The following is a 23,985-nucleotide window of genomic DNA, read 5'->3' as shown; positions in this document are numbered from 1 at the left end:
GTGATTCTGTACTACCATAAAAGGTAAAAAGATAAAATTATGTGGCAGCATGTGGGGGAACAATTACTGATGCAACTCTCCAGCTAGGATCATGGATGAGACAGTAGTCCTACTTTTTTAAAGAATTTGAGAGTAACCCTGTAACATCAGATCATCACATGGAGAATGTGGTCTTTGCCCATTGGTGTTGGAAAATTTCTCTGCTCACTTTTTGCTCATAATTGATTGTTTTTGGGCTTCATGTGTTTCAATGGCTTTTCAACTAAAATTAATCAGTCCTTACCTACCCCCCCCAACCCAACAAAAAAAAAGGAGAAAAAACTAGAATTACTAGGCCAAAAAAAAAAAAAACTGCGTTTCAGCGGAAGCTCAGACTTGGTTTTCCACAAATACTTGAAAAAGAGGACATTTTACCACAGTTACAAATTCAATCACAAACCTTTGACGCACCAAAAAGAATATATGATTATTTACCTTATGAATATAATAGATTTCTATTAGTAACAACCGGCAATTATTTGGATGGTGAAATTGAGCGCACAACTGCTTATGCCGAAAATATGCTGACGAGTTAGATCTTTATGCTGAAACACTTCTCTCATATGAATTATGGTAGGACGGTAAGAAGTTGCACGCGTGAGTAAAACTCAAGATCCATAAAGGAAGGAACCTTATAAATGAGTGAAGGAGAGAAAACAAACTCATGTCCTCTTATTATGATATTATGGTAAAGTTAAAGTGTTCAAAGCGGTTTATTCCAAAGATCATATTTATGGAGTATGGAGGAAGACCCACTTAGTTTGAATACCTAAGTCAAAGGTCTACAGAATGTCAAAAGGTTCGCTTTTACCAAAGAATTCCAGTAAAATTCTACTTGTTTTAAATTCTTCCCCTCGCCCCCCCCCCTTCCCAAAAGATGCATTAGAAGTATTAAAACTTATCGCAAAAGTACCGACAAGTCTTAAGCCTTTCAAAAAGTGTAATCAAGTCTTAAAATTTATTAAATTAGTGTAATCAAGTCCTTTCGTCCGTCCATTTGTCCGATAAAAAATGGACCATGGAGGTCGTTGGCCCTCGGTGACAGTGGCCGACCCTTGCCGGCCCAGGCAAGGATCGGTGAGGCTCGCCTAGATCTAGGTGACGTCGGCCTTCCCCTAGGTCCAAGAACCATCGTCGACCTCGGGCAAGGTCTCGTCAACCCTTACTTGAGCCAACGAGGCTCACCTCGATCCGAGTCGGCCCTCACCCGGGGCTAGCGAGCCTCGCCGGCTTCGAGCGAGGTCTTGCTAACTCCGAGCGAGGGTTGGTGTCACCCATATCTAGGTGAGCCTCGCTTAGGCCTAACGAGGGTCACTAGGGTGGGCGACACCTCGTAAGGGGCTCGTGAGGGCCGGCCACCCTCGTCCAAGGCCGGCAAATCTCGTCGGGCCTATGTGACTACCGGCTTCGCCTAGAACTAGGCAAGCCTTGCTCGAGCCTAGCAAGGATTGTCAGCCCTCGCCTAGGGCTGCCCCACCAGAAAGGCCCTACCATTCTTTTATTTTTATTTTCCAATTTTTTCTTTTTAAATTAAAATTTTACATCTTTTTTTTTCTTATTTTTGCAATCGAGTTCCTCTAAGAGCATATTAATCGTCGGTCTAAATAACTCCTCAAACTTGCCTAAGTTTTTCAATCAAGAATCTCCGAGAATTCGTGAATCCTCCTCTCTTAACTCCGAAAAATAACTTCAACTCGAAATTTCACCACATCAGAATCCAAAGATTCAAGGCTTCTATCAACCGCCCAAGCTTGAGATTAAGAGTATTCAAGAAGAAACTAAATGGTAAAAAAGAAAGAAAAAATCATCAAGAAAAAAACAGGAAAAAGAAAAGAAAAGAAAGCACAAATCTTCCCTTTCCTTTCTCCCTCGCCATCCCTTTTTGGTTGAAAAACTTGAAAGACTAGGAAATAGGAGACCTCTCCATTCTTAACCTCAAGATCCAATCCCCCCCTTCCCCTGAACAAAACAAAACTTCCCCAGCCTAAATAAAGGGAGAGGGGGTTAGAAGCACTGCCTCAGAAAACCCATTCCATCCCAACCAATCTTTGATCAAAATTCCATCTTTGTTGTGGGGGGTTGATGATTCAAAGATGGACAATCCTCTGTGATATTTTTAGATTAGCCCTAGAATTTGGGATTTCCTATTTTTAAGCATTTCAACCATAAACCGATTTCAAGAAGGAAGAAAGAAATCACAGCAAACCCAAACCCATCCTCCTCCATTAATGACCGCTCTGACTCCTGTTCGGTCTCCATTTGCTCAGGAGGACTCCCTCCCCACCCCCATCATCACTTTCTTGATCCACAGAGCATTTCGAACATGTTGTGCTAGAATCGTCTGTTGTCGTCGTCGTCGTCATCCTCGGCATCAATTAGCATCAATCATCATCATCATCTTGTCTGAAAATACCATGAGCCACCAAAGGGTGAAGATTACTTCCATCGCCGCCACCACCAACCCTTCCATTCAAGGAACCACAAGATTCTTCCCCTGAGGAAATTTTTTTAATTAATAGCAATAATGCCAACAAGGAGACCATAAAGAAAAGTTTCAGACCAAAACCACTTTCCCACTTCCCTTATCTTCATGTTCTTCCTCCCCACCATCTCCTCCTCCTCTTCCTCCACCGCCCACACCGACGGCGACGGATTCTTGAACACCCATTTCGCCGAATCAGCTCTGAGCTCATAAAACTCTCCCAAGAGCAAGAAGCCCGCTTGATTTCTTGAATTGGGCAGAGAGATCACGAGGAAAAAATCTTGGGCACGCGTTCAAAGATCCGGCATTGTCACTGATGAAGCAAATCTCGCATCTTGACAACATACCTTCCACGCCGGGCAAGTTCAAGATGGACAAGTCCCCCTACAACCGCCTGAGGTGGCACTCCTCCCTCGCCAAGCTCACATTCTGGTCCTTCATATTCCTCGCCCTCATCTTCATCTTCTTCTTCCGATCCCCGTCCTCCTCCACCCCGCAGGCCCTCTCTGATCCCTCCCGCCGCTACCTCCAGAACTACAGCTGGGGCGGCGCCGCCTGGGAGAAAAGGGTCCGGTCCTCAGCCCGCATCCGGTCCCGGAACGGCATGTCGGTGCTCGTCACCGGCGCCGCCGGCTTCGTCGGCACCCACGTCTCCGCCGCCCTCAAGCGCCGCGGTGACGGCGTCCTTGGGCTTGATAACTTCAACGACTACTACGATCCATCCCTGAAGCGCGCCCGCCAGGCGCTGCTGGAGCGGGCCGGCGTGTTCATCGTGGAGGCGGACATCAACGATGAGGCCCTCTTGAAGAAATTGTTTGAGGTTGTGGCCTTCACTCATGTGATGCATTTGGCCGCTCAGGCTGGAGTGAGGTATGCAATGGAGAATCCGAGCTCTTATGTGCATAGCAACATTGCTGGTCTTGTTAACTTGCTTGAGGTCTGTAAGTCTGCCAATCCGCAGCCTGCAATTGTTTGGGCATCCTCTAGTTCTGTATATGGACTCAATACCAAAGTGCCCTTTTCGGAGAAAGATCGGACAGACCAACCCGCTAGCTTGTACGCAGCCACAAAGAAGGCCGGCGAAGAAATTGCACACACGTATAATCATATCTATGGTCTATCTTTGACAGGTTTACGGTTCTTCACCGTTTATGGCCCTTGGGGAAGGCCTGATATGGCCTACTTTTTTTTCACTAGAGACATATTGAAGGGAAAGTCTATTTCGATCTTCGAGGCCGCTAACCACGGCACGGTCGCGAGGGATTTCACCTACATTGACGATATTGTAAGGGGATGCTTAGCGGCTCTGGATACTGCGGAGAAGAGCACAGGAAGCGGGGGGAAGAAGAAAGGACCGGCCCAATTGAGGGTGTATAATTTGGGGAATACTTCACCGGTTCCTGTTTCCGACCTTGTCAGCATCTTAGAGAGGCTTCTAAAAGTGAAAGCCAAGAGGAACATCCTGAGGTTGCCGCGGAATGGGGACGTGCAATATACTCATGCCAACATCAGCTCGGCTCAGCGGGAGCTGGGATATAAGCCGACCACGGATCTTCAGGCCGGTTTGAAGAAATTCGTCCGATGGTACCTCAGATTTTACGCCGATGGCAAGAAGAGCGGCGTATGACATTCTTTTGGTTCCAAAACATTAGCTTTCTCTCTAGATGCTATTGGCTATGATTCTTATGGCCAATTTCTAACATTTATGCGTTCATTTCCACGATTGTTGTCTGTGCCTATATAATAGGGGTGCCCGTATCAGAGGGGAGTCTCACCGCAGTATGAAGTTTTATGGTGTAAATGGACATTGTTTGCAGAGAATCCCCCCTAGCTGTATCAGATAAAATGAACCACCTTTCCTTTGAATTCTTTTTTAATCATTGGGGAATGTAATTCTTGTAGTTTTGGGTTGTAGAATTAGTGATTCATAGAACATATGAGGATGGATGGACATGTATCCTTTCCATGAAGTTTCAATAAAAAAGAGGAGACATTCTAATTTAGCGTAGGCGATCAAGTTGCATTTATGGTATTGCTGTGTTTCTTGCTTCCCATATTGTCGATGTTATCATCTTGATTATCCTTATTTCTTAATGCTGCTGCATCAGTTATATTTGAACTTACTATTATCTTATAACTCTCAATTAGTTTGCAATTAGCATTTATTGGATTGACCACCCTACTCAGATGACGGCTGAATCAACAGAGTTGCGTAGGTGGTTTGAGCTACACAGAAAGCTTATATCTGGTATCTGGTCTTATCTCTATCCCTGTTTACTTCGACTAACTGTGCCATTGTAGGCCGATTTCATTGCTCGTTCCTCATCTCTGCCTGAATTGTTGTTGCATTGTCAATAGAGTATGTGCTTCTGTGGTTAATGGTTTTAGCTCTGTTTTTTGTCTATTAGCTTCCCCAATGAGATGTTTTTGCTTTCGTGAGGTGGTCACTTGCATGGCCCTATTGTAAGTTATGATTACATTTCAGCTTAACTTACTCCTATAAGTGTAAAGACACAGCAAGAACATAGGGATATTGATTTGAGATAAATAATTAGCAGTCAGAATGGAAGTAGTCAGGAGCATTGAAACTGTAGATATTAACGTTATCAGAGGGATATGCCTGATGTGTACGATATTTGTAAATCTCGGAGGGTGTGGAGATGGATGCTTGAATCTGGCTGTGAGGACTTCTTTTCCTCGTGTGCCTGGCAATTTGTTTAACTACAAGAAGGCTCGATGTCGTCAGCATTAACGAATTCGTTAAGCGTTCAAGTTTGCTATGCAGGTGTTCCATACTTAGCATGTGTGAGGAAAACAACGATTGTTAATGGTCGGCCCGTCACTGTCGTGCATTCTTCATGTTTGATCTAGGTTAGGATGGGAACTCTAGGGCATCCCCATCATAACTGAATAAGTCAATTTCCACATTAACTGGCTTTTTTGCTTTCATTGCTCCTACCAAGCGACCAAAGGGCAAAGCTTAGGTGGGTTCCATATGGCCAAAGCAAGCAATCAGTGGGTCTTTATCAGAGTAAAGCTGATGCAGGAGGTAGTTGAGCGAGGAGTTTTTGCTTTTATATTCGAGTTGAATGCAGGTGGTGGTTGAGAAAGGGATATGACCCATGACTTGGTTTGGTGCTCTTTATGTTGCCTTCGTAGTAGAAGCTTCTGACTTGGCTGAAGGTGGATTGAACTTCAATCTCATTCTGTAAGTTTGAATAATGGTAAGTTGAGGAGAGCAAGTCATCTGTAGTTTTCGTTAAGGCTCGAACAATGACTTTCAGGTGTCTTTGATAATAAGCCTCATCCTCATCTTTAATTTAGCAGGAATAATCGGTGCTATAACTTGCGATTTGGCCCTTCGCAAAGGCAATACACCCACAACGACATTCCTGGTTTTACGTGCTCGACGGGTAGAATGAAAGCTATAATGTTTGGCAAAGGGAAATGAAGCTTTTCTGTACTTTTCTTCTGATTGTGAATGAACAAATAAGATGCACTTGCCATCCGTTGGATGAAACTTTTCTCGTTACATGCCCAATTGCTACGAAAGAATTCATGAGGACATTAAGTATGGGGCGTTCTTCTACCATTCCTCGGAGTCAAGAGATTGGTAGTTGTCGAATCGAGTAAAAATAAATCTCACCATTAATCACATTAATCGTAAACTCCTCAAATTTTCGCCCGATAATATAGGAGATACGAAAAATGCACTTGGTTACGAGTCGTGGAGCGATCACCGGTGAACCACAGGAGCCGCTTAAGTACCATGATCGTGGCTGCTGATTTTTTTTTTTTTGGTCGGATGTGGCTGCTCATTGATCGCGAAATATTTGCTAGTTAGAACCTCAGAGCATGCATCGACACAGCCCCTGTACTTCTCGCATCTGCAGTAACACTAGGAAACATGTAACAACTATGAACCTGGTTGAATCTCAGTGCGATTGCCGACTAGTTCTACAACCTGAATTAACAGATATACTTGCTTGATATCAACTGCTCGAACCGTGCAACTTCCATGGACATGTAAATAGAGGGATGGATGTTATCAGAAATTCAATTGATTGCAGAGCTGAGTAGACGCGCTTAATGGTGGAGCAGCCGACCATCGCAGTCACGGAGAGCAGCTCTGGAACGAGTCGGGATGAACTGCCAGTACAAGGTGAAGTAAAGAACATGCATCCGCATTCGTCCCCATCTGTTGGTCAACGGGGCCTCCGCTTGAAGATAGCAAGAGGGTCGAGAGCATTAATGCCATGGATTGGAAGGAAGAGTCCGTGTGGACAATCCGTGAGCGGTTTAAAATAGCACTGAAACACAGCATTATCTTAAAGACGATCGCTAATTCATTAGTAAGTAATAGGTGCTAATACTCAAGCTCCATTACCTCACTTTAAACTAGTGCAAATGGGGAGGAAGAAACAGCAGTATTGCAGAAAGCACAACAAAGCAACTGAAGGAAACTCTAGCAAGCAACGCAAGACAACTAAAGGCAAAAAAGAGAAGAGAATCTCCAGAATGTCCTGGACGCGAAAAGCAAGAAACCAAAAGTGGAAAAAACAAGACAAAAGTGGCTGGCAGAGTATTCCGATTAACAAAACTTAACCTCTTAGATGGAATCGAAAAGGAAAAGAACCGGTTGGAGTTCTCTCTTCCCCAATTAATAGAAGTAGAGAAGTAGACGCAAACCAGACATTTACATAATTACATCGAGTTCAAAACATGTCGTCACAGTGAAATGACTTCATCATTCATCACAACAGACACCACTAAAAATGGTGGAAAAGATGGGTGAGGGAAAAGAATGACATGGTATTCCGAGGTTTCCCGGCTGAAAGCTTATACTCAGCTGAGCTAAATAAACTGATATGCTAACTTAGTACTTTAAGTTACTATGATTTGTTAATTTACGATGAGGGCCTCCATTAAGTTCTCTGAGGTCATCAAAATAAAGGTGCAATGTGCTTGATCCAGTGTCAATTGTGACCTGTACCATTAACCTGCAATACTCAGACGAAAGAGTGGAAGAGGATAAAGAGGCTCAGTGCGTCTTTCACGGCAGGCCTTCAATGCACAGACCTCTTCAAACGCATAAGGTTCAAACTTCACAACAAGTTTGGACTCACATTTGAGTGTCGGATACGGGTATGTACCTGCCGCCCAAAAAAAAAAAGCACTCTATAGAATGGACCTTGTATGAATGTTATGGTGCTCTAATAATTATTGTCCTTCAAATTTAACATATACTTTTTGGAAACTTTTTAACAATGCTTTAGTAGTGGAATAGTTGTGCAATAAGACACACTGAGAACTTCAGTTATACACACACCTACGCCATATCCTATTGGCACAGTAAGCAACCAAAAAAGAAGAGTTGGAGTAACACAGAAAAATGGTATCTTTGATAAGCGGGAAACTAAAGTACAAAAAATGTACCGAGGAAATAAAGGCCCTTAACATGGAAGCTACTAAAAATGTATAACTAACCATTTCATCAGATCAAGGTACATTTTCATCCAGAAATAGATCAAATTGCTGACTTATGATCTGCCATTGTTGAAGGAAAATGGAAGCCCTCAGTAGATTCTCTCATTTGGCTTTGTTGCAATACATTCACTTTCTTTCAAAAGGTATGACTTGCTTATCTGGCCATGATAATATCTTGTCGAAGTATTTAACAGGTACAACCCCACCAAAACCTTCAGTCAAGATGACCCGATTGTCCGAAATGTAAATCTTCATCCCATCTATCAATAATATATAAAGTAGGAATCAATCATCAAGAGTCTTGCTTGACCATAGTAAACATGGACCATAGTTAACATGGTACCCACAGTAATAAGGCAAATTAGTAATGCTACTCAAGCTTTTTCAAATCACCTTCTGGCGTGACAATAATTGAGAGAACTTGGAATTCAGGATGTACCTTCTAGAGCTTTTCTTACGTCAAGGAAGATCAGAACATTCACGTTCTTCCTCATGCCTGGAAAAGTAGAATCATGAAACTATCAGAAACACATGACAGCCATATCATGACACCACTAGTGCTCCCCATTTATAAATATAAAATCCACTCTCCGGACATTAGAGAAAAGGCAAAACTCTAATTAACTTTTTCCTTGGTGCGCTGCTGAGAACAAAGTCACAGCAAAATGAAGATCTGAGAACGAGCATGTATTTCTAAACTTCCTTCCTGGCTATAGCTTTAAGTCAACATGCTTTACAGCAGCACTAAAAGCAAAGAAAACAAAACACAGTGGAACCAGGACAACATATAAACTAGTCCTCTTCAAACAAACATGACGACACCATGCTCATAAAACTATGGAAACTCCTGGCAGTATCGATAGACGTAGTGGCTTTAGGCCATCAACTTTCATTTCTCTCTTACATTCTTTTCTTGGATTTGGATTTATTTTAGGACTGTTTGGGGAAGACAAAATAAGTCAGTGTCAATTTGTCTGATGCAAAAATAAAAGGATGAAGGCTAGCGATTAAAATAATCAGCACAAATCATAAACTTCACACAATTGCCAAAGTCCAAAATATAAACACCATGTCACAACTTTTTGGATACTAGTGGAAACACTTTTATTGCTTTAGCATTCTTGGGGACTAGAAATTATCTTTAAGGCCGATCAATTCATAAGGTAAGCCAACTGAAAGGAGGCAAATCTATCTATTTTTGAACGGATAGCTTTACTTGTGCGACAGTCTTTCTATTCCCTTTGTTCATCCCATACAACTAGCTCGATTTAATTTTACCATGTTCATCAAGCAATTGTGGACTATACATAATATCATTTTTGAAAAAGATAAAGATATTGAACATTAGGCAAGCAAACTTTCATGAGCGCCTCACCACTTATTACTTCCCCGTCAGTTGGCAAGCCTGATGAGAAGTGCACATGCAATCTCTGCACACGCTTCAAACCAGAATCCAATATAGACTGCAGATTTTTCTTATAGGTTCCATGCACGCAAACTGCATGTGAGAGAGGAAGAGACAGAGACACAGAGCAGTAAGCATCATTTAAAATAAGTTCTACACATGAGAAGCCTAAAATTGCATATCCTCACCTGGAACTTCCTCAGCAGAAAGGATTGGCTCCAGCAAGCTATCAGATTCTACAGTCTGCCAGAAACAGTTCAAGATGCCATTCAGATTCTTTGCAGGAAGAGAAATCTTAACCAATACCTAATCAAATTGCTACAGGACCAATTGAATTTTGGAAAAATGAATAGACACCTCCACTAACTCAAAAGTTCCAGTTCCTCCCTCAGCCCAATTTGAGGCCACAAACTCCTTACTAATTGCTCTTTCGGTTAGATAAATATCTTTTAAATGCCACATAGGAGATATTAGCTAAGATCAATTTTCTCCTTTGTCATATCACAGATGCAGAGAATCACAAAATTGCTAGATCAGAAGGCAGCAATCGGTCAGAAATGCTACCAGAAGGGTTCATATAATGCTTACAAGATTACTTAAGTGAAACCGCTCAGCAATCAGGTCATCAGTATGCAGCGTCAAAATATCCTAACAAGAGACACTGCACCTTCATATTAAAGAGGCCGCATATTCTTTGACATTCATTATGTTGCCAGAGCAACTTACCCTTTAACAAGTCCATTCTTTATGCAATCCACACACTCTCACATTATTGAAAGCATAATGATGCATAATTAGGAAAAGCACAAGCCAGAGATGCTACCAAGTTATCCTGCTTTTGATCTACAAATACATTCGCAGTATTTATAAGCTGAAAACTCTTTTAAGAATTATGAGCAAAAAATGTCCTACCAAATAGCCAAAGTACATTATATCCCCCTCCAAACAATATCCCACACAAAATGTATTGACTGTGTTTAATGTAGAACTGGCGACAGGACATGCTATTCAGAACCTCGACAAGCATGTTTACAGTAACATTTATGACCACCAGCACCCCGTGCAGCTAACATAGCCCGAACAGTAAAAACAACCTAGTTAACGTGGATAAATCTTGATGCAACATCACACCCTTAAAAAACTCAATTAACTAGCAACTTTTACAGCAAAAAGTGGAATTGCCAAATCAAGATCTTGATTTTGCAATGTTTCGGTATTGCTACTGAATACATGCATAAAAGAAAAATTCTGGCATTGCTGGCTAATACATGGGTGTCAGGGAAGAAATTGAGGACTCAACACAGAGTTACAGACGATCGAAGCAACAGATACCATACATCATTCTAAAGCTGCTATCTATCCACAATCAATTGGGAAATGATTGCAAAAAAGGAAACAAAGAAGAAGAAGAAAGCGACTAAGAAGGTCTCTGTTCAATCACCTTTACTGTATGACCTTGGTTTGCACGTATTAAAAGCTCCCCATTCTCTTCTAAGAGGCTGAACCGCTGCTTATTATCCCTTCTCACTGCCTGCAGAGAAACAGAAGGCCCATCAGTCAGGTTAGTCAAAGAAAACAAAATATCAACCCTGCAAAGTGATTTCCAAGGTAACTTTTAACCCTTAAATAGAGGATCCAGAAAAAGGTCTGTCATAAGATATGAGCAGATTCCTCACAACCATAAGTTAAAATGAAATATCACCAATTTTTTGCTTAGACTATTTCCTCTAACTTCAAATCAAGATACAAATCACATGACTGATTCACTTGTAGGACATCTATCCAATCCAAGCTCAACTTTCTGATGAATAGATGTAAAGAACAGAAACTAGCAGCAGTTAATTAGGATCCATGACTGCAACTGCTCAAGATTGTTCAATAGAGCTAATTACTAGTGAAAGCCTCCAAAAACCTGCAACCACTAAGGATCATCAACACAATACAGGAAGGAGGTTTTGAACTTTGCTCTTCTACAGGAGTATTTGATTTTCAGATTTCTTCTTTTAGTGGATAAGGACTTTTGCTCAAATGTTACAAATGTCTTTGAATCTCTCAGGACATATATGTTTTAGCTTGCTGGCAACTTTTTGGAATATATCGACATAGATCTAATACAGCAGTTACGCATGAAGTCAAATTCATTGCAAAGGCAGCACCAGAAGCCATCTTCATTGAAGAATCAGGTGAGTCGGTCCAAGCAATCATTAGAGCAATATAGCAATAGCTGGCTTCATCGGCAATGCCCGCCAAACCAAGGGGCTATCTTATGCGAATGTTACTATCAGACTCTAGAGACATTTACGAAGCTTGGTTCAATCACTACAGGATGTCTGCAATATAGATTAAAACTTAACTTTTCGGTGAAAAGACATTAAAGAGCAGAATAATTGTTCAACTTAATTATGAGGAGGAAGCTTTTAAAGTCATCATCAAAGCATTCTCTGCATTCAAACATCATAGAAGTCATGGTACAACATAGCAAATAAGGATTGTAAACTCCAGTCGCCGCATACAAAGACAACTTTTCTAAAGACTGGACCTACAAAATCAATGCAGAGAAACAATACAAATGACGGTACACACCTCCTTTATTTCATCAACCGTGTGCGCCGTCAACTGTACATCGGCGAGCGTTTTTATATTCAACTGAAGCAAATCTTGAACTTTGACATACCCATCACTCCTCATATTCAAGTTCAACTCAGCAGCCATGTGGCGCAAAATGCGAGTCCTGAAACAAACAAAAATATTTTGGGACGTTTCATTTGAGAACAGAACGAAAAAAGACCAATAGCACGGGTTTCTCTTTGCTTGGAATGACAGAGAACACACAAACGGAGGAGGGCGGAAGCAACATCGCATTTTATCGGGCCGTGTCACAAGCATTGGGAGCAGAAAGATCAAGTATCTTTAGCAAAACATACACTAACACCTTCATCCTCCAGGTTTCCAATGAACTGGAGAGGAAGGTGTATAATAATCACGAGAAATTCAGCATGCCTCCCCAGCTATTATACAAGGTAGCAGTGTCACTGACACCCATTCAACTCAAATTCTAATCAACACCAGAAATAAGAAATTTAAGGGAACAGACAGAGTCAGAAAAAACAGCATCAGAGGATTGAAGTCTCACAAGAGTCTACCGAGAGCGTCGATTCTATCTTTGCCGGGACCGCCTCGACCTCTCGCTCGTTCTCGATCATAGCTCGTGTCTAGACTCCTCCCTCTACTGCTACCACTGCAACTCCGGGACCCACAAGTGGAAAAACCGGAAAGAAAATCAAGTTCCGACCTTTGACTCCAGTTGCTGGTCGCGGAATGGGAACCAAAGAAAAGTCGTAACCATGGGAAGATTGGGGGGGGCGTCATTACCTTTTACCGGGATGAGAGAAGGCGGAGAAAGAGGAGCTCTGCATCGTCCTCTGGTTGAGGTCGGCCATGGCGGTCCGGGTGGGGCTTAGGGCCGAGTTTTGTCTGCGAAAGGAAGGGGAAGAGGTCGAGAGGACACGTGGAAGGTGACGGTGGAGGGAGTGCAGAGCCCGGATGCTACTGCAGGTCATGGCGGCAGCAGCGGCGGCGGCAACGGAGACCTTCAAAGCTGAAAGGAGCTGATCTAGATTGATTATTAATATAGTTTAAATAAAATCTTTTTAACTATATGTATTTTAATTATGTTAGGCTGTAACTATAAGTGTAAAATATTAATTTCATGAGTTATTTGGTAGTTTATGCTTTAATGTGTTATTTGTATTGATATAAAAAAACCTATATATATATATTTATTACTCTATTTTCGCTCTTCTAAATTTTGAAACTCGTGAAATCTACATTTACTATTAAAAAGTGATTCGAGGTGTTTGTTTATTTACTTGATAAAGAGATATTGTGATTTGCAGTGCACGGATTATCTTTGTATCAATAGTTAGAAAACTAAATATCTATGAAATTTGTTTAATAAGTATCTCAAAAAACTGGGAAACTGCAATTGTTATTGTCGTTGCTACTAATTAGGATCGAAATATTTGAGAACCGGAGACATGCAAAATTCACCAAAGTGAGTTAAATTTAAATAAGAAACACATTTTTTATCAATGAAAATGAAAAATAAAACTCTCATGGACATTTCAACGAATATGTTACAAAACTTTTTTAATGGTCATTTTTATTTCTAAGCTACAATAGTATACTGTCCAATCACATACCTTACAATACTTTTGCCCTTGATTACAACAGACATCGAGTCCTAAATTTATTATAAAGCGGCCAATTCAATATTAAATCTTTTAATGATTAGCCGATTTAGTCATCTCGACTAATTTTGATTGGAAATCATTGACGTAGACTCCAACCAAATTACATGATCAGTGCTAACATGAATAGTTTTAATATTTTTTGTACGTTTTTTCTTTTTTTTTAAATTTTTTTCCCTTTTCTTCTCGCCAATGGGCGGTCACTAGCCATGGGCCACTGGTGAAAAGAAACAAGAAAAAAAAAAGTAATAAAGAAAGAAAAAAAGAAATTCAAAAAATGATTTCATATATAATCTACATTAGTGCCAGCCATACCACGTAGAGCGATTGGCATTTGTGCCATCGATTTTCGGCTAAAATTGACTGAAAGCACTAAATTAGCAAATTATCAAGAAATTTATAACTATATTGACATAATTAAAAAAATTATTACTTAATTTGTCGCTTTATAATATGTTTATGACTTTTTAGGACAGTTATCTTCGCCTTGACATGATAATGTCATACAACAACTTTACACACTCGATCACAACAATGGGGTCGCCAAAATGACTAGACCATAAAAGTGCCCGTGTTATGACAACTTGTAAACTTGCAATCCTCGCAACTTTGACAATTTTATACAGTTAAAATGTGAAAAATTTCTATAAAAGTCTTAAATTTATTATAATTATACCAATTATTTTTTCCGATCAATTTTATAAAAAATTGTTGACATGATGCGACGGGCTAACATGACAATTCTAATAATATTTCAATACTTTTCAAATTATTTATTTATTTTTATCTTTTTTTTTCTTCCCTTCTTCCTCCGACCATTTATTGGATTTTGACAACCGACCAAAAGTGTGGGCCAACGAGGTCTAGCCTCGCCTAGTGAGGCGAGGTCAACCGCACCGTCGCCGGTGGTCGGCGAGGTTGGCACTGTCGGCCCATACCTCTAATCGGTCGAAGAGGCCCGATGATGAGAAAGAAGGTAAGAAAAATAAAGAAAGAGAATAAAAAAAAAAAGAAATAGATAAAAAAAGAAAATAAAAAATATTATTAAAATTGTCACGTCGACACCACCGCACCGCATTAATAATATCCAATTAAAATTGACCATTTAAATCTTAATTGATACAAATGCAAAAAATTTAAATCTAAATTGACATAAATACAAAAGATTTAATGTTAAATTAATACAATTACAATATATTTAAGACTTTTTGGGTAATTTTGCCGTTAAAACGCATGAAGTCATCAAGTGAAAATTGCATTATTTAACACTTAAACAGCTTAACTTGCGAACACGTGCAATTTTTGCATGAATTGTAGTGGGCTGCATGGTCAACCCCGCTGCGTTATGCAAAGGAAACGGTCGATCCGTAAAATCAACAACCGAGGTGCTCGTAATCTGCTCCTCTCCGCCATCCTTAAGTGAATTGTTTTGACAGAAACTTCCCCGCAAATTATCATGGCGAGAATAGAAAAGAACAGAAAGAAAGAGGAAAAAGATCTGCAATCCAATTTTTCAAACAGCCCCAAAACTACAGTACTCATGATCCAAAACTATATGATCCATCAAGCAACTTAACTGATAAACATAGAAAAAGTGAAGAATGCGGCGTCCTTGGAAACTGCCATCAAGTGTCTACGCCACAAGAGTGCTCGCTGTTGTAGATTCGCTGCAAAAAAAGTAGTTCGACTTGAGTATGTAGTACTAGAGGAGGGAATAACGCGATTACAAAGACTATTGCCGCTCACTTTTTGCAACATGATTCATCCGCTTATGTAACTAGCCATCACAACATGGCCACAGAGGAAAAAGTATCAGGCGATTTCAATAGAAGAACAGAAAAAGCCCATCGTAACTTGTAAAAATCTAGTCCAGAAGAAAGAATAAACATGTCTTATTGATGCTCGCTATAACATTCTCAACAAGTCGATGAAGTAATAGCAGCTGGAACAAAAGGTATCATCTTTGACTAACAAAGATCCCGTGTTTCTACTTTGCAGCTATGCCACAAGGCCATTTTCAGCCCCAGCATGATTTATCCGAATCAGCAGCTCTGCAAATGTTCATCCTCTTACCAATTTATAAGACATAATTTGCTCTCAATGCTTTGGCAAGCATCAAATAATTTCATAGTCTGTTCAACTGCTGCTAGACAAGAAAGTCCAGTCCTCCCTCTTGAGGAAAATTTTCACTAGTTTAAACCATAGAATTTTTCTCCATTTTATCCAAAATGAACCTATTCTGGGAGGTGCTTTTGGTGAAAATCAATTGCTCATGAAGAAAGAACTTCTGTAACCAAAAAGAAAAAGAGAAGAAAAGAGCTTCTCCATAACATTGTGAAACATCGGGAGTCAGATGCAGATGCTTATGAGAGAGAGGAACACAGCAAAATGTCATTTTCATAGACAAGGATACAATAACCAACATGAAACATCTTATATACGAACACTTCTTTCCCAGCACCATCCCACATACACAGCATTAAGCAGAAAAAGCCAGAAATAACTTTGTTTATCCACAAATCACCAAGCAATAAACAAAAAATAACATATAAAATCAATAATGACAGTGCTCCTCATGAAAGAAATAGACATTAGTCAAGACCCAACCTTCTCTAAGGAAAAATAGAATCGAAAAGGACGATTTAATCTAGTTCCTCTACCCAGTAGGGTACCACTAAAATAAGCAAAGCTAGAACAACAATAACATGATATCTCATTTTCCTTAAAATGTCAATACATGGGCCATGAGCAACATTCACAGAATCTCAACCTGTTACTCACGTGATATACATATCTTGGAATACCTGTAATCTCAGGTGAATAAGACATGGATGCTTTGATTCAAAGATTTGTTTCAAACCCAACCAATGCATCGTAAAAGGAGAGTCAGCACTCATATGGCAAACAACGCTTGGAGAAATGAGAGGAAAGAACATTACTATTTCCAAACAGGTGGTAGCTTCTTGGTCTTCTTATAGTAACGAGCAAGACGGTGGATCCTGCTCTCAACCAGGATGAGCCTAAACTTGGAATCTTTATCCTTTCGGTTCCTCTCCAAATGCTTCCGAATGGAAACTGCTTTCTTGATAAGGTGGTACAGATCCTCAGGTATTTCAGGAGCCAGCCCTGACCCAAAAATATAGGTAAAATTCAGAAAGAGAAAGCAAAGCATCACCTAAGCGTCTCTTGACTTGTGGGTTCAGGGTGGGAGAGAGAGACAGAGAGAAAGAGAGAGAAACAGCAAGGAGTAGTAAAAACTCTCACCGTGGGCCTTCAGTATACGCAGGATCTTGCTCCCAGTAACACTCTTGACCTGAGCAATACCATGGGAATCCCTAAGGATGACACCAATTTGTGATGGAGTCAGACCCTTCTTGGCGAACTTGCAAATGTTGTCCTCGACCTAAAATTTCAAGACACATAATCCCGACAATCAGTTTTGAGCGTTCTGTCATCGAGGTTCTATAACTCATGCAGCAGCAAGCCATCAAAAATCGGATCATACACGGCGTTGGAACTCGAAACGGAGCCCATCACTTAATAGTCGCAGATAATTATCCGAATCAGATCATGCTCAAATGCAAACCGCCGCACCATTATGCATGGAAGCATGTCAATGCCCTTTCTATTGGAAGCCCACTCACATCCACATGCACGCCTTAATTCATCAAAGAGTTGACAGAAACTTAAACATAACAACAGGCACCAAATTACGCAAAATCCAACACCACGTAACTAGTCAGATGAACCCAGAAAGAGGAAGCGAAACAGCATCCACGGTTTCCTCCCCCCCATAGTCGGGTACGATGCCATTCATGGGTATAAGGCCCCATTTCCTCCTAACGAATTCGGTACAAACTACCAAGAACGAATTTCATAACTACAGCAGAATTGAGAAATCCCACATCTTATACCAAATCCTGAGAGGGAGGCGACAGGTACAAACTACACATTACCCCCACAAAGCCAAACAAACGCAGTAAAAAACGTTCTTACATCCTGAGAAGAAGTCTTGAGCCAGCTCGGAGGAGTCCTCTTGTAGGGCAAAGCAGAAGCTGAAATACCCTTACTGTCAAGCATCAACAAAACCCAAAAACGAGGGACAACCAGAAACAAAAAGCAAAGTGAGTTGACACTCGCAATGAGACTGGACGTGGGTGAAAAGAAGTAGATGCGATTCGTGGCGTACCCTCGGCTGTGCATGCGACCCATGGCGGCGGACGAAGGAGGAGCGGTGGTCTGCCTCTGCTGCTTCGGTAGGCGTCGGCGGGTGGTCTAGCTACCCTCAGGGAAGCCGAAGCAGAGGCTGGTTCTAGGGTTTTCAATCCGACTGATGGTGGCAGTGGGCTATTTTGTATGCGGTTCGCGTTCCTTTCTGCTTTGATGCAAACGAGAGCCCATTGGGCCAGCAATGACAAAGGCCCAAAGCCCAAAAGAAATGACCCAAAAAAAAAATTTGAAAATGAAATCAACACTGTCCAAGATATTCTGAAAATGAAAGAATTACAAGTTATAACAAAGTCTTTTACTCGTTTAAATTCTATTTAATAAGACTTACAAATGCCCCGAGAGCGCTCCTTAATAGTTTTCTTTATTTGCCAAAGTTTCGTTCCTAAAAGCATGCGGCCAATTCCAAATAGTAACGATTTTCCATAAACACCGAGCCTCGCTTACGGCGAACCTAACAAAATCAAATCGATCAATCACCAGCATCAATATTAACGAAGAAAGAAAACATTAAAAAAAGGCATGCCTTATTTTTTCACAATCAGTACCGCTTTGCATCCTTTATTTTCAAAAGCACGTCTTGGCATCCTTACCTTTTCCCTTAGACATCGAACTTCATCTCATGACAGGTATTATTTAACAAATCGGTACTCTTCTCCCCCTTGGATATCCCCACCACATTTTCTTGCCTAACTCCATACCGGAGCTTAACAATGCCTTTGTGGCTGCCCTCTTGCCGGCCGCTGCTCATCATTGTCCTACTCTCTCCTACTCTCTCTCTCTCTCTCTCTCTCTCTCCGCCATGCCGTGCACATCCTCAATGTGGCTCTACCTTAAATTGAGGTTGTACCTATGGTCTTGGATGACCATGGTGGGTTGACAACCAGGCTGTGGTCATCTTAACAGTGTTGAATTATAATATTACTCTAAAATCCAATACAATTCTAAATATAAATTAAGGGGTTAAAAATACCCCACATCAAATCAATCTCTTTTGCAGTTCTCTTTTCGCCCTCTTGCAAATTCTCTTTCCTGTGGTCACAAGTATTCCGAAGGATGCTCAGAGTCAATGCGCTTGCTTGCCAAATCCTTCTTCTTGCATCCACTTTTCAACATCCCAGGTGTCTCGCCAGTTTTCATCAGAAGATTGCAGGGATTTGATGACAGCAAAACCCATCTTCTCTCTCCATTGCTCGAATGGTGGCAGTCCCAATTGACCCACAAGCCACTTCTCGTACTCAAACTATCAAGCACGTTAAAGAAGATCAACTTCTTCGAAAGAGAAACAAAGAGATTAAGGGTGCGTATGGTAACGCTCCAGGAAAAAGTGTTTTGTTCCCAAAGTGTTCCCGGAACACTTTGGGAACAGAAACGCGTATGGTAAAAAAGTGTTCCCAAAGTGTTCCGGAAACACTTTTCAGAAATGGGAACACTTTTGGAGCAGAAACGAGAAACAAAAAATACTTGTTTCTTTGTTCCCGGAACACTTTTATCAAAGCTTTTGAACACATTTTATAACGCAAGAGGAACACTTTTTGCCACCCTCTGTTCCTGGACTACTCCTTCACACTTTCAAAGATGACGACTTTTTATCAAAGCTTTTGAACACATTTTTTTTTGTAGTTACCAAACGCGTTTCTGTTCCCAAAAATCGTAGCCGGGAACGGAAACGGAAAAAAGTGTTTATGTTCCAAAAGTTGTTCCGGGAACAGAAACGTTACCATACGCACCCTAAACTAGCCTCAATTTCGTGGTTAGTAAGATGGTCCTCAGCCAACATAGTTCAAAAGAACTTGTGGGGATCATACTATTTTTGTGCTCTATTGTGGATTGTGCCCTCCATTCGGAGAAATTGTTATATGAGTACGACATATGTACTAAACTGAATCTGGGTTATTGAAAATGGCGGTCCCAAGTGTTTCCTACCAAATCTGACGTTTCAAACTGAGTTTAATATATAAACAAGGTTCATGTCAAGTGGGAGAAAAATAGGTCCAGTGATGGCTTGAGAAGTACTTTGCCAATTACGGTTGGGTAATTAACATATGAAAGAATTCGATTACAAAACCAACTCTAAACACATATGTCATTCATCCAACGGCGAATGTGTAAGTTTTTTGTCACACTAGCAGTGAAACTGATATTCATCGAAAGATTATTTTGTCTTTCTAACTTTTTAAGTTGTCCAATTTATTTAAAAAGGCTAGCACTATGAACTGAGGAATGACAAGTTAGTTTCAACCTTTTCCATCTCAAGCTTGTGAGCGTGATGCTTCGGCCATCCAAGTTCTTCGATGCGCTGGTAATGCTCTTGAACAGAGGACATCATCTCTTCTTCACTTGGCAATACCAATTCTCCGGATAAAACCTTGGCCACCCACTTCGACCGTAACTCGCTAAGGTACGTATGAACAGTCTAATCCCGGTCGAGACCCATGGAGAGAATATGTGAGAATAAGGTATTAAACCAAAGAATCAGTGAACCGTGACCAAAGCGAATACATTTAACCTCTAGTTAGTCCACACGATGGAAGAGAAAATAATTCACGTATAAATTTGTACCAGGAAAGGTATGTCAATGAAAGAGAGCCAAGGAGCGAGGCCTGGTGGGAAAACATGTTTATACAAAGGCCCCACGCAGTTGTTATCCACGCTTACAAGTCCCTTTGTCTTCAAAAATGGAAAATGATAAATGTATCTGCAACATGAGAATCATATCGATCATGCGACATACAACACCATGTATGCATATTATTTACTATCAGGCATATGTGAAATTACTTTTGGAATTCGTTATAAATAAACGAATAAGTAACAGTGGTAAACTATATGATTTTTCTATACCCAGTGCAATGGATAATAACATCTGCATATATGGACGATCCATCCTCGAACACTAATTTACCATCTCCTTCCGCACATGCAATCTGCCAAAAGACAAAACCAGATAAATGAGATTGAGATCAGATTGGGAATAATCATATCACTTAGTATTTGAGGATGAAAATTAGGACTTTTTAAGGCTGCACTTGGATTTTCATCTTAACTTAGTTGCAATTAGGAAAGAAAAGCAAAGTTATAATGTGATGTAAGGGTACCATGGTATGTGGGAAGACGCCATCGAGTTTTCTTAATTTCACAACTTGGGTGTTTGTTTCTCTTGAGGCTTGATGAACTTCTCTGGCAAAAGGTATGAGGTCTTTGGCTATTTCAGTTGCGCTAATCCCTTTTCCTATCATCACCACAATCTATCATGCAAAACAATGAAGAAAATATATACATAAGAATAGTGAAGAGAGCCGGAATGTACCGAATCATACGTTATATGATGGAGAAATAATTGGACAATAAATACTAAGAGTGTTCTCGTGATACTGTCATCTGTTATTTGAGAAATTTCGTAAGTTAATTCGAGATTATGTTTTGAGCAAAATAAAGAAGGCATGTTAGTCATACCTTATCTTTAAATGGCTCGGGAACTCGATAATTATGACTATGTAGTTGTTCTCCTGGCCATGTTGATCTCCCTGTGAAAAGGATTTTTTTTTTAAATGAGAAAGTCAATGAACAATAGAGAGAAGACTTCACAATCATATACACGGAAAAGGACGAGAGAACTATTCCAAAGAAGAATATGGGTCAAGTTTATGTCTTTCTTTTTTCATAACGCAATCCAACGTTTTGACTTGATTATTTAAAGATATAAGTCCACCTATTAGCCAACTCAATTTTTAGTTTGGCAAATTAGTTAACTCTTGCAATTCTATTTTTGTATTTGACGAACTCCTCTTACATTTTGACTCATATGAAATTTGAAAGTGTATTATGCGCTTCAACATTCTAAAACAATGTATATATCAATAACATAACCATCGCTAATAATTCTCTTTCCCCTATTATACACGGTACTATAAAATTCTCAAAGGCACTTTTAACAAAAAGAGACAACTACGTTACGAGTTGCGGTAATCAGTAAAACGACGTTAATACATGTGATTTGACTTATATGAAGATAACTACACAACATCTATAGTGATACTCAATCAATCACTAATTAATTTGTTTTACGTAATCATACCATCTTAATTTGTACATGGAAACTTAGTGCTGGTGATTTCACGGTTTAAGCTATCATTACACAAAGATCGAATCATAAGCTCACTTCAACTGCAGATCTCTGGGTCTGGTCTTGCTCGTATCGAGAACAGTGGGTCCTTGGAAAAAGTTTAAGGACAAGAGGAATCTCATTTTCCTCCCCTGAGTTAATTGGTTACCGTATAGTGGCATTTCTGGAAAGCTCGGTACAGCTTCGTCTTCTCCGCTACTAAACCCACACACGAGGCTGAGATAGTGTTTTAGGCCCCACAACTCTGCAACTTCGCCGATGCTTCTGGTTAAAACCCTAGTTTCTCCCGAGGGCAGCACGATGATGGATGGATTTCTCCGGTAGGGTGCCGTAATAAAGGTAATTAAGGTGAACATCCATGCAGCTTTTAGAGAAGAAATTCCTGAAGGAGCAATGGCGTGGTTTGTAGAGATAACAGAAGATCTAACCCTAGTTAAGGGTGTTGCAAAAAATAGCTCAGTCTCCTTGGGAAGTTCATGATTAGGGTGAGCATGGTTTCAGGTTAGCATTTGGAACCGAAAAAACGAACCTGTGAGAATAAAGTATGTTCCAAGATATGCAAGGTAGGTTTCGGGTTTCAAAAATTGGGAAACCGATTCCGACGAGTAAGTTTTAAGATATGAAACTTAGAACTTGAAACAAGTCTTTATTTATTTATTTATTTTTATGTCTTCCCATAGTTCTGTCGTATTTCATAGCGTCTGATGATGAGTGTGTAATATAGAATTATTAATCTAAACTTCCATTTTCAGCGATATTGCATGTTTAAGACTTTTAGTTTGTTAATATTTCATATTCTTCTTATTTCTAAATATGAGTTATGGTCAATAGATTGTTACAGCAATCGATGGTCATTAAAGATGATAATTCACCGTAATCTAATACATGTGCAACTTGGATAAACCCTTGAACCCGTGACATAAGAGGTTTTAGGTTCTAGAATATGCAGAATAGATTTCAGGTTCTAAAAAGTCCGTGATCTAGTTTTTCACTGCCAAGACGCTGATGAACTCCTTCCAAAGTCTATCTCTTGATAGTAAACCCATGTCTGAATGGCTGCTAAGCAGTATAGCTCGGTTCTTCTTTTCCCTAATTGGTGTTTTCTCGACTACTAAAACCGATGACAACAAATTGAGACAATAAAATAAAATAAAATAAAATTGAAACAAACAGATACCGACAAAGAGAAACAATTCGACATTGATAACATGTACCTGGAAATTCAGCAATCTTTGGTTGGGTGTGCTTGCCGTTACAAACCACCACAGCCTCAAAAACATCCACGCCCGCCGCCTCCTCCTCCTCCCCATTGCGCGCCCGCCACTCCACGGCCCACTCGTCCCACCTCCCCTCGACTGCACGCTCCACCCGAACCACTTCGTGCTTGAACCGAATCAACTCAATCAGCCCGAAATCCTCCGCGAAGCCACGCAAGAACCGGAGCACCTCCTGGTGACCCGGGAAGGCCCTTGGGTCCCCACATCCCTTCTCAAGAAATGGGTAGTCCGAGAAACCCATGAGATGCCTCGGGAGGTTCACCCGGAGCGACCGGTACAAGCTGGCATAGATGACCTCGCGGGCCGGATCAGACCCCAGCGGGTCCGATTCGACCCGAGGGTCGTACAGCCAAGTGCCACCGACATCATTGCTACTCTCGAACACCACCACTTGGTGCCCCTCGCAGCGGAGCTCCCTGGCAGCAACAAGGCCCGACATGCCGGCTCCTATCACAGCCACCTTTACGTGCACTTTTGCCATGGTATTATTGATACCCGTATCCGGATGGTGTGCTAGGTCTATACTTCAATTTTCGCTTTCTTTTATAGGAGATTCGTTCTTGCATATGGCATTGGTAGGTAATTCACTGGGGAAACTCTAAAAAAGTTGGATGATTAATGAGCTACTTAAAATCGATTTTTTTTAAATGTTCAACCTAAGCTAAATTGCTTGAATGTTTATTACTTAATCA

At 40.7% G+C, this 23,985-nt stretch overlaps 4 protein-coding genes across 4 annotated transcripts; 1 reads left to right on the top strand and 3 right to left on the bottom strand.

Moving 5' to 3' along the window:
- Positions 1–2,387: 2,387 nt before the first annotated feature.
- Positions 2,388–4,524, top strand: LOC115744400 (UDP-glucuronate 4-epimerase 3). Its single transcript, XM_030679554.2, has one exon. It carries the CDS (start codon positions 2,838–2,840, stop codon positions 4,146–4,148), a length of 1,311 nt encoding a protein of 436 aa, XP_030535414.1. The 5' UTR covers positions 2,388–2,837; the 3' UTR covers positions 4,149–4,524.
- Positions 4,525–7,874: 3,350 nt separating this feature from the next.
- LOC115744401 (tRNA 2'-phosphotransferase 1-like) lies at positions 7,875–13,035 on the bottom strand. The gene is made up of 8 exons (XM_030679555.2): positions 12,786–13,035; positions 12,547–12,651; positions 11,997–12,144; positions 10,855–10,944; positions 9,602–9,656; positions 9,384–9,506; positions 8,448–8,504; positions 7,875–8,268 (listed from the first exon to the last, which is right to left on the bottom strand). Exons 1-8 carry the CDS (start codon positions 12,971–12,973, stop codon positions 8,135–8,137), a joined length of 900 nt encoding a protein of 299 aa, XP_030535415.1. The 5' UTR covers positions 12,974–13,035; the 3' UTR covers positions 7,875–8,134.
- Positions 13,036–15,049: 2,014 nt separating this feature from the next.
- Positions 15,050–17,994, bottom strand: LOC115744441 (40S ribosomal protein S13). The gene is made up of 5 exons (XM_030679624.2): positions 17,853–17,994; positions 17,660–17,732; positions 16,928–17,066; positions 16,603–16,789; positions 15,050–15,330 (listed from the first exon to the last, which is right to left on the bottom strand). The coding sequence occupies exons 1-5, from the start codon at positions 17,873–17,875 to the stop codon at positions 15,297–15,299; spliced, it is 456 nt and encodes a 151-aa protein (XP_030535484.1). The 5' UTR covers positions 17,876–17,994; the 3' UTR covers positions 15,050–15,296.
- A 962-nt stretch (positions 17,995–18,956) lies between these two features.
- LOC115744348 (flavin-containing monooxygenase FMO GS-OX-like 3) lies at positions 18,957–23,774 on the bottom strand. The gene is made up of 7 exons (XM_048285502.1): positions 23,231–23,774; positions 21,347–21,417; positions 20,989–21,138; positions 20,735–20,817; positions 20,453–20,588; positions 20,133–20,306; positions 18,957–19,133 (listed from the first exon to the last, which is right to left on the bottom strand). The coding sequence occupies exons 1-7, from the start codon at positions 23,772–23,774 to the stop codon at positions 18,957–18,959; spliced, it is 1,335 nt and encodes a 444-aa protein (XP_048141459.1).
- Positions 23,775–23,985: the final 211 nt, after the last annotated feature.

This window comes from Rhodamnia argentea, chromosome 9, assembly GCF_020921035.1.
Source record: "Rhodamnia argentea isolate NSW1041297 chromosome 9, ASM2092103v1, whole genome shotgun sequence".
In the NCBI taxonomy this organism is placed as follows: Eukaryota; Viridiplantae; Streptophyta; class Magnoliopsida; order Myrtales; family Myrtaceae; genus Rhodamnia; species Rhodamnia argentea.
This window is presented reverse-complemented; position numbering and strand designations above follow the sequence as displayed.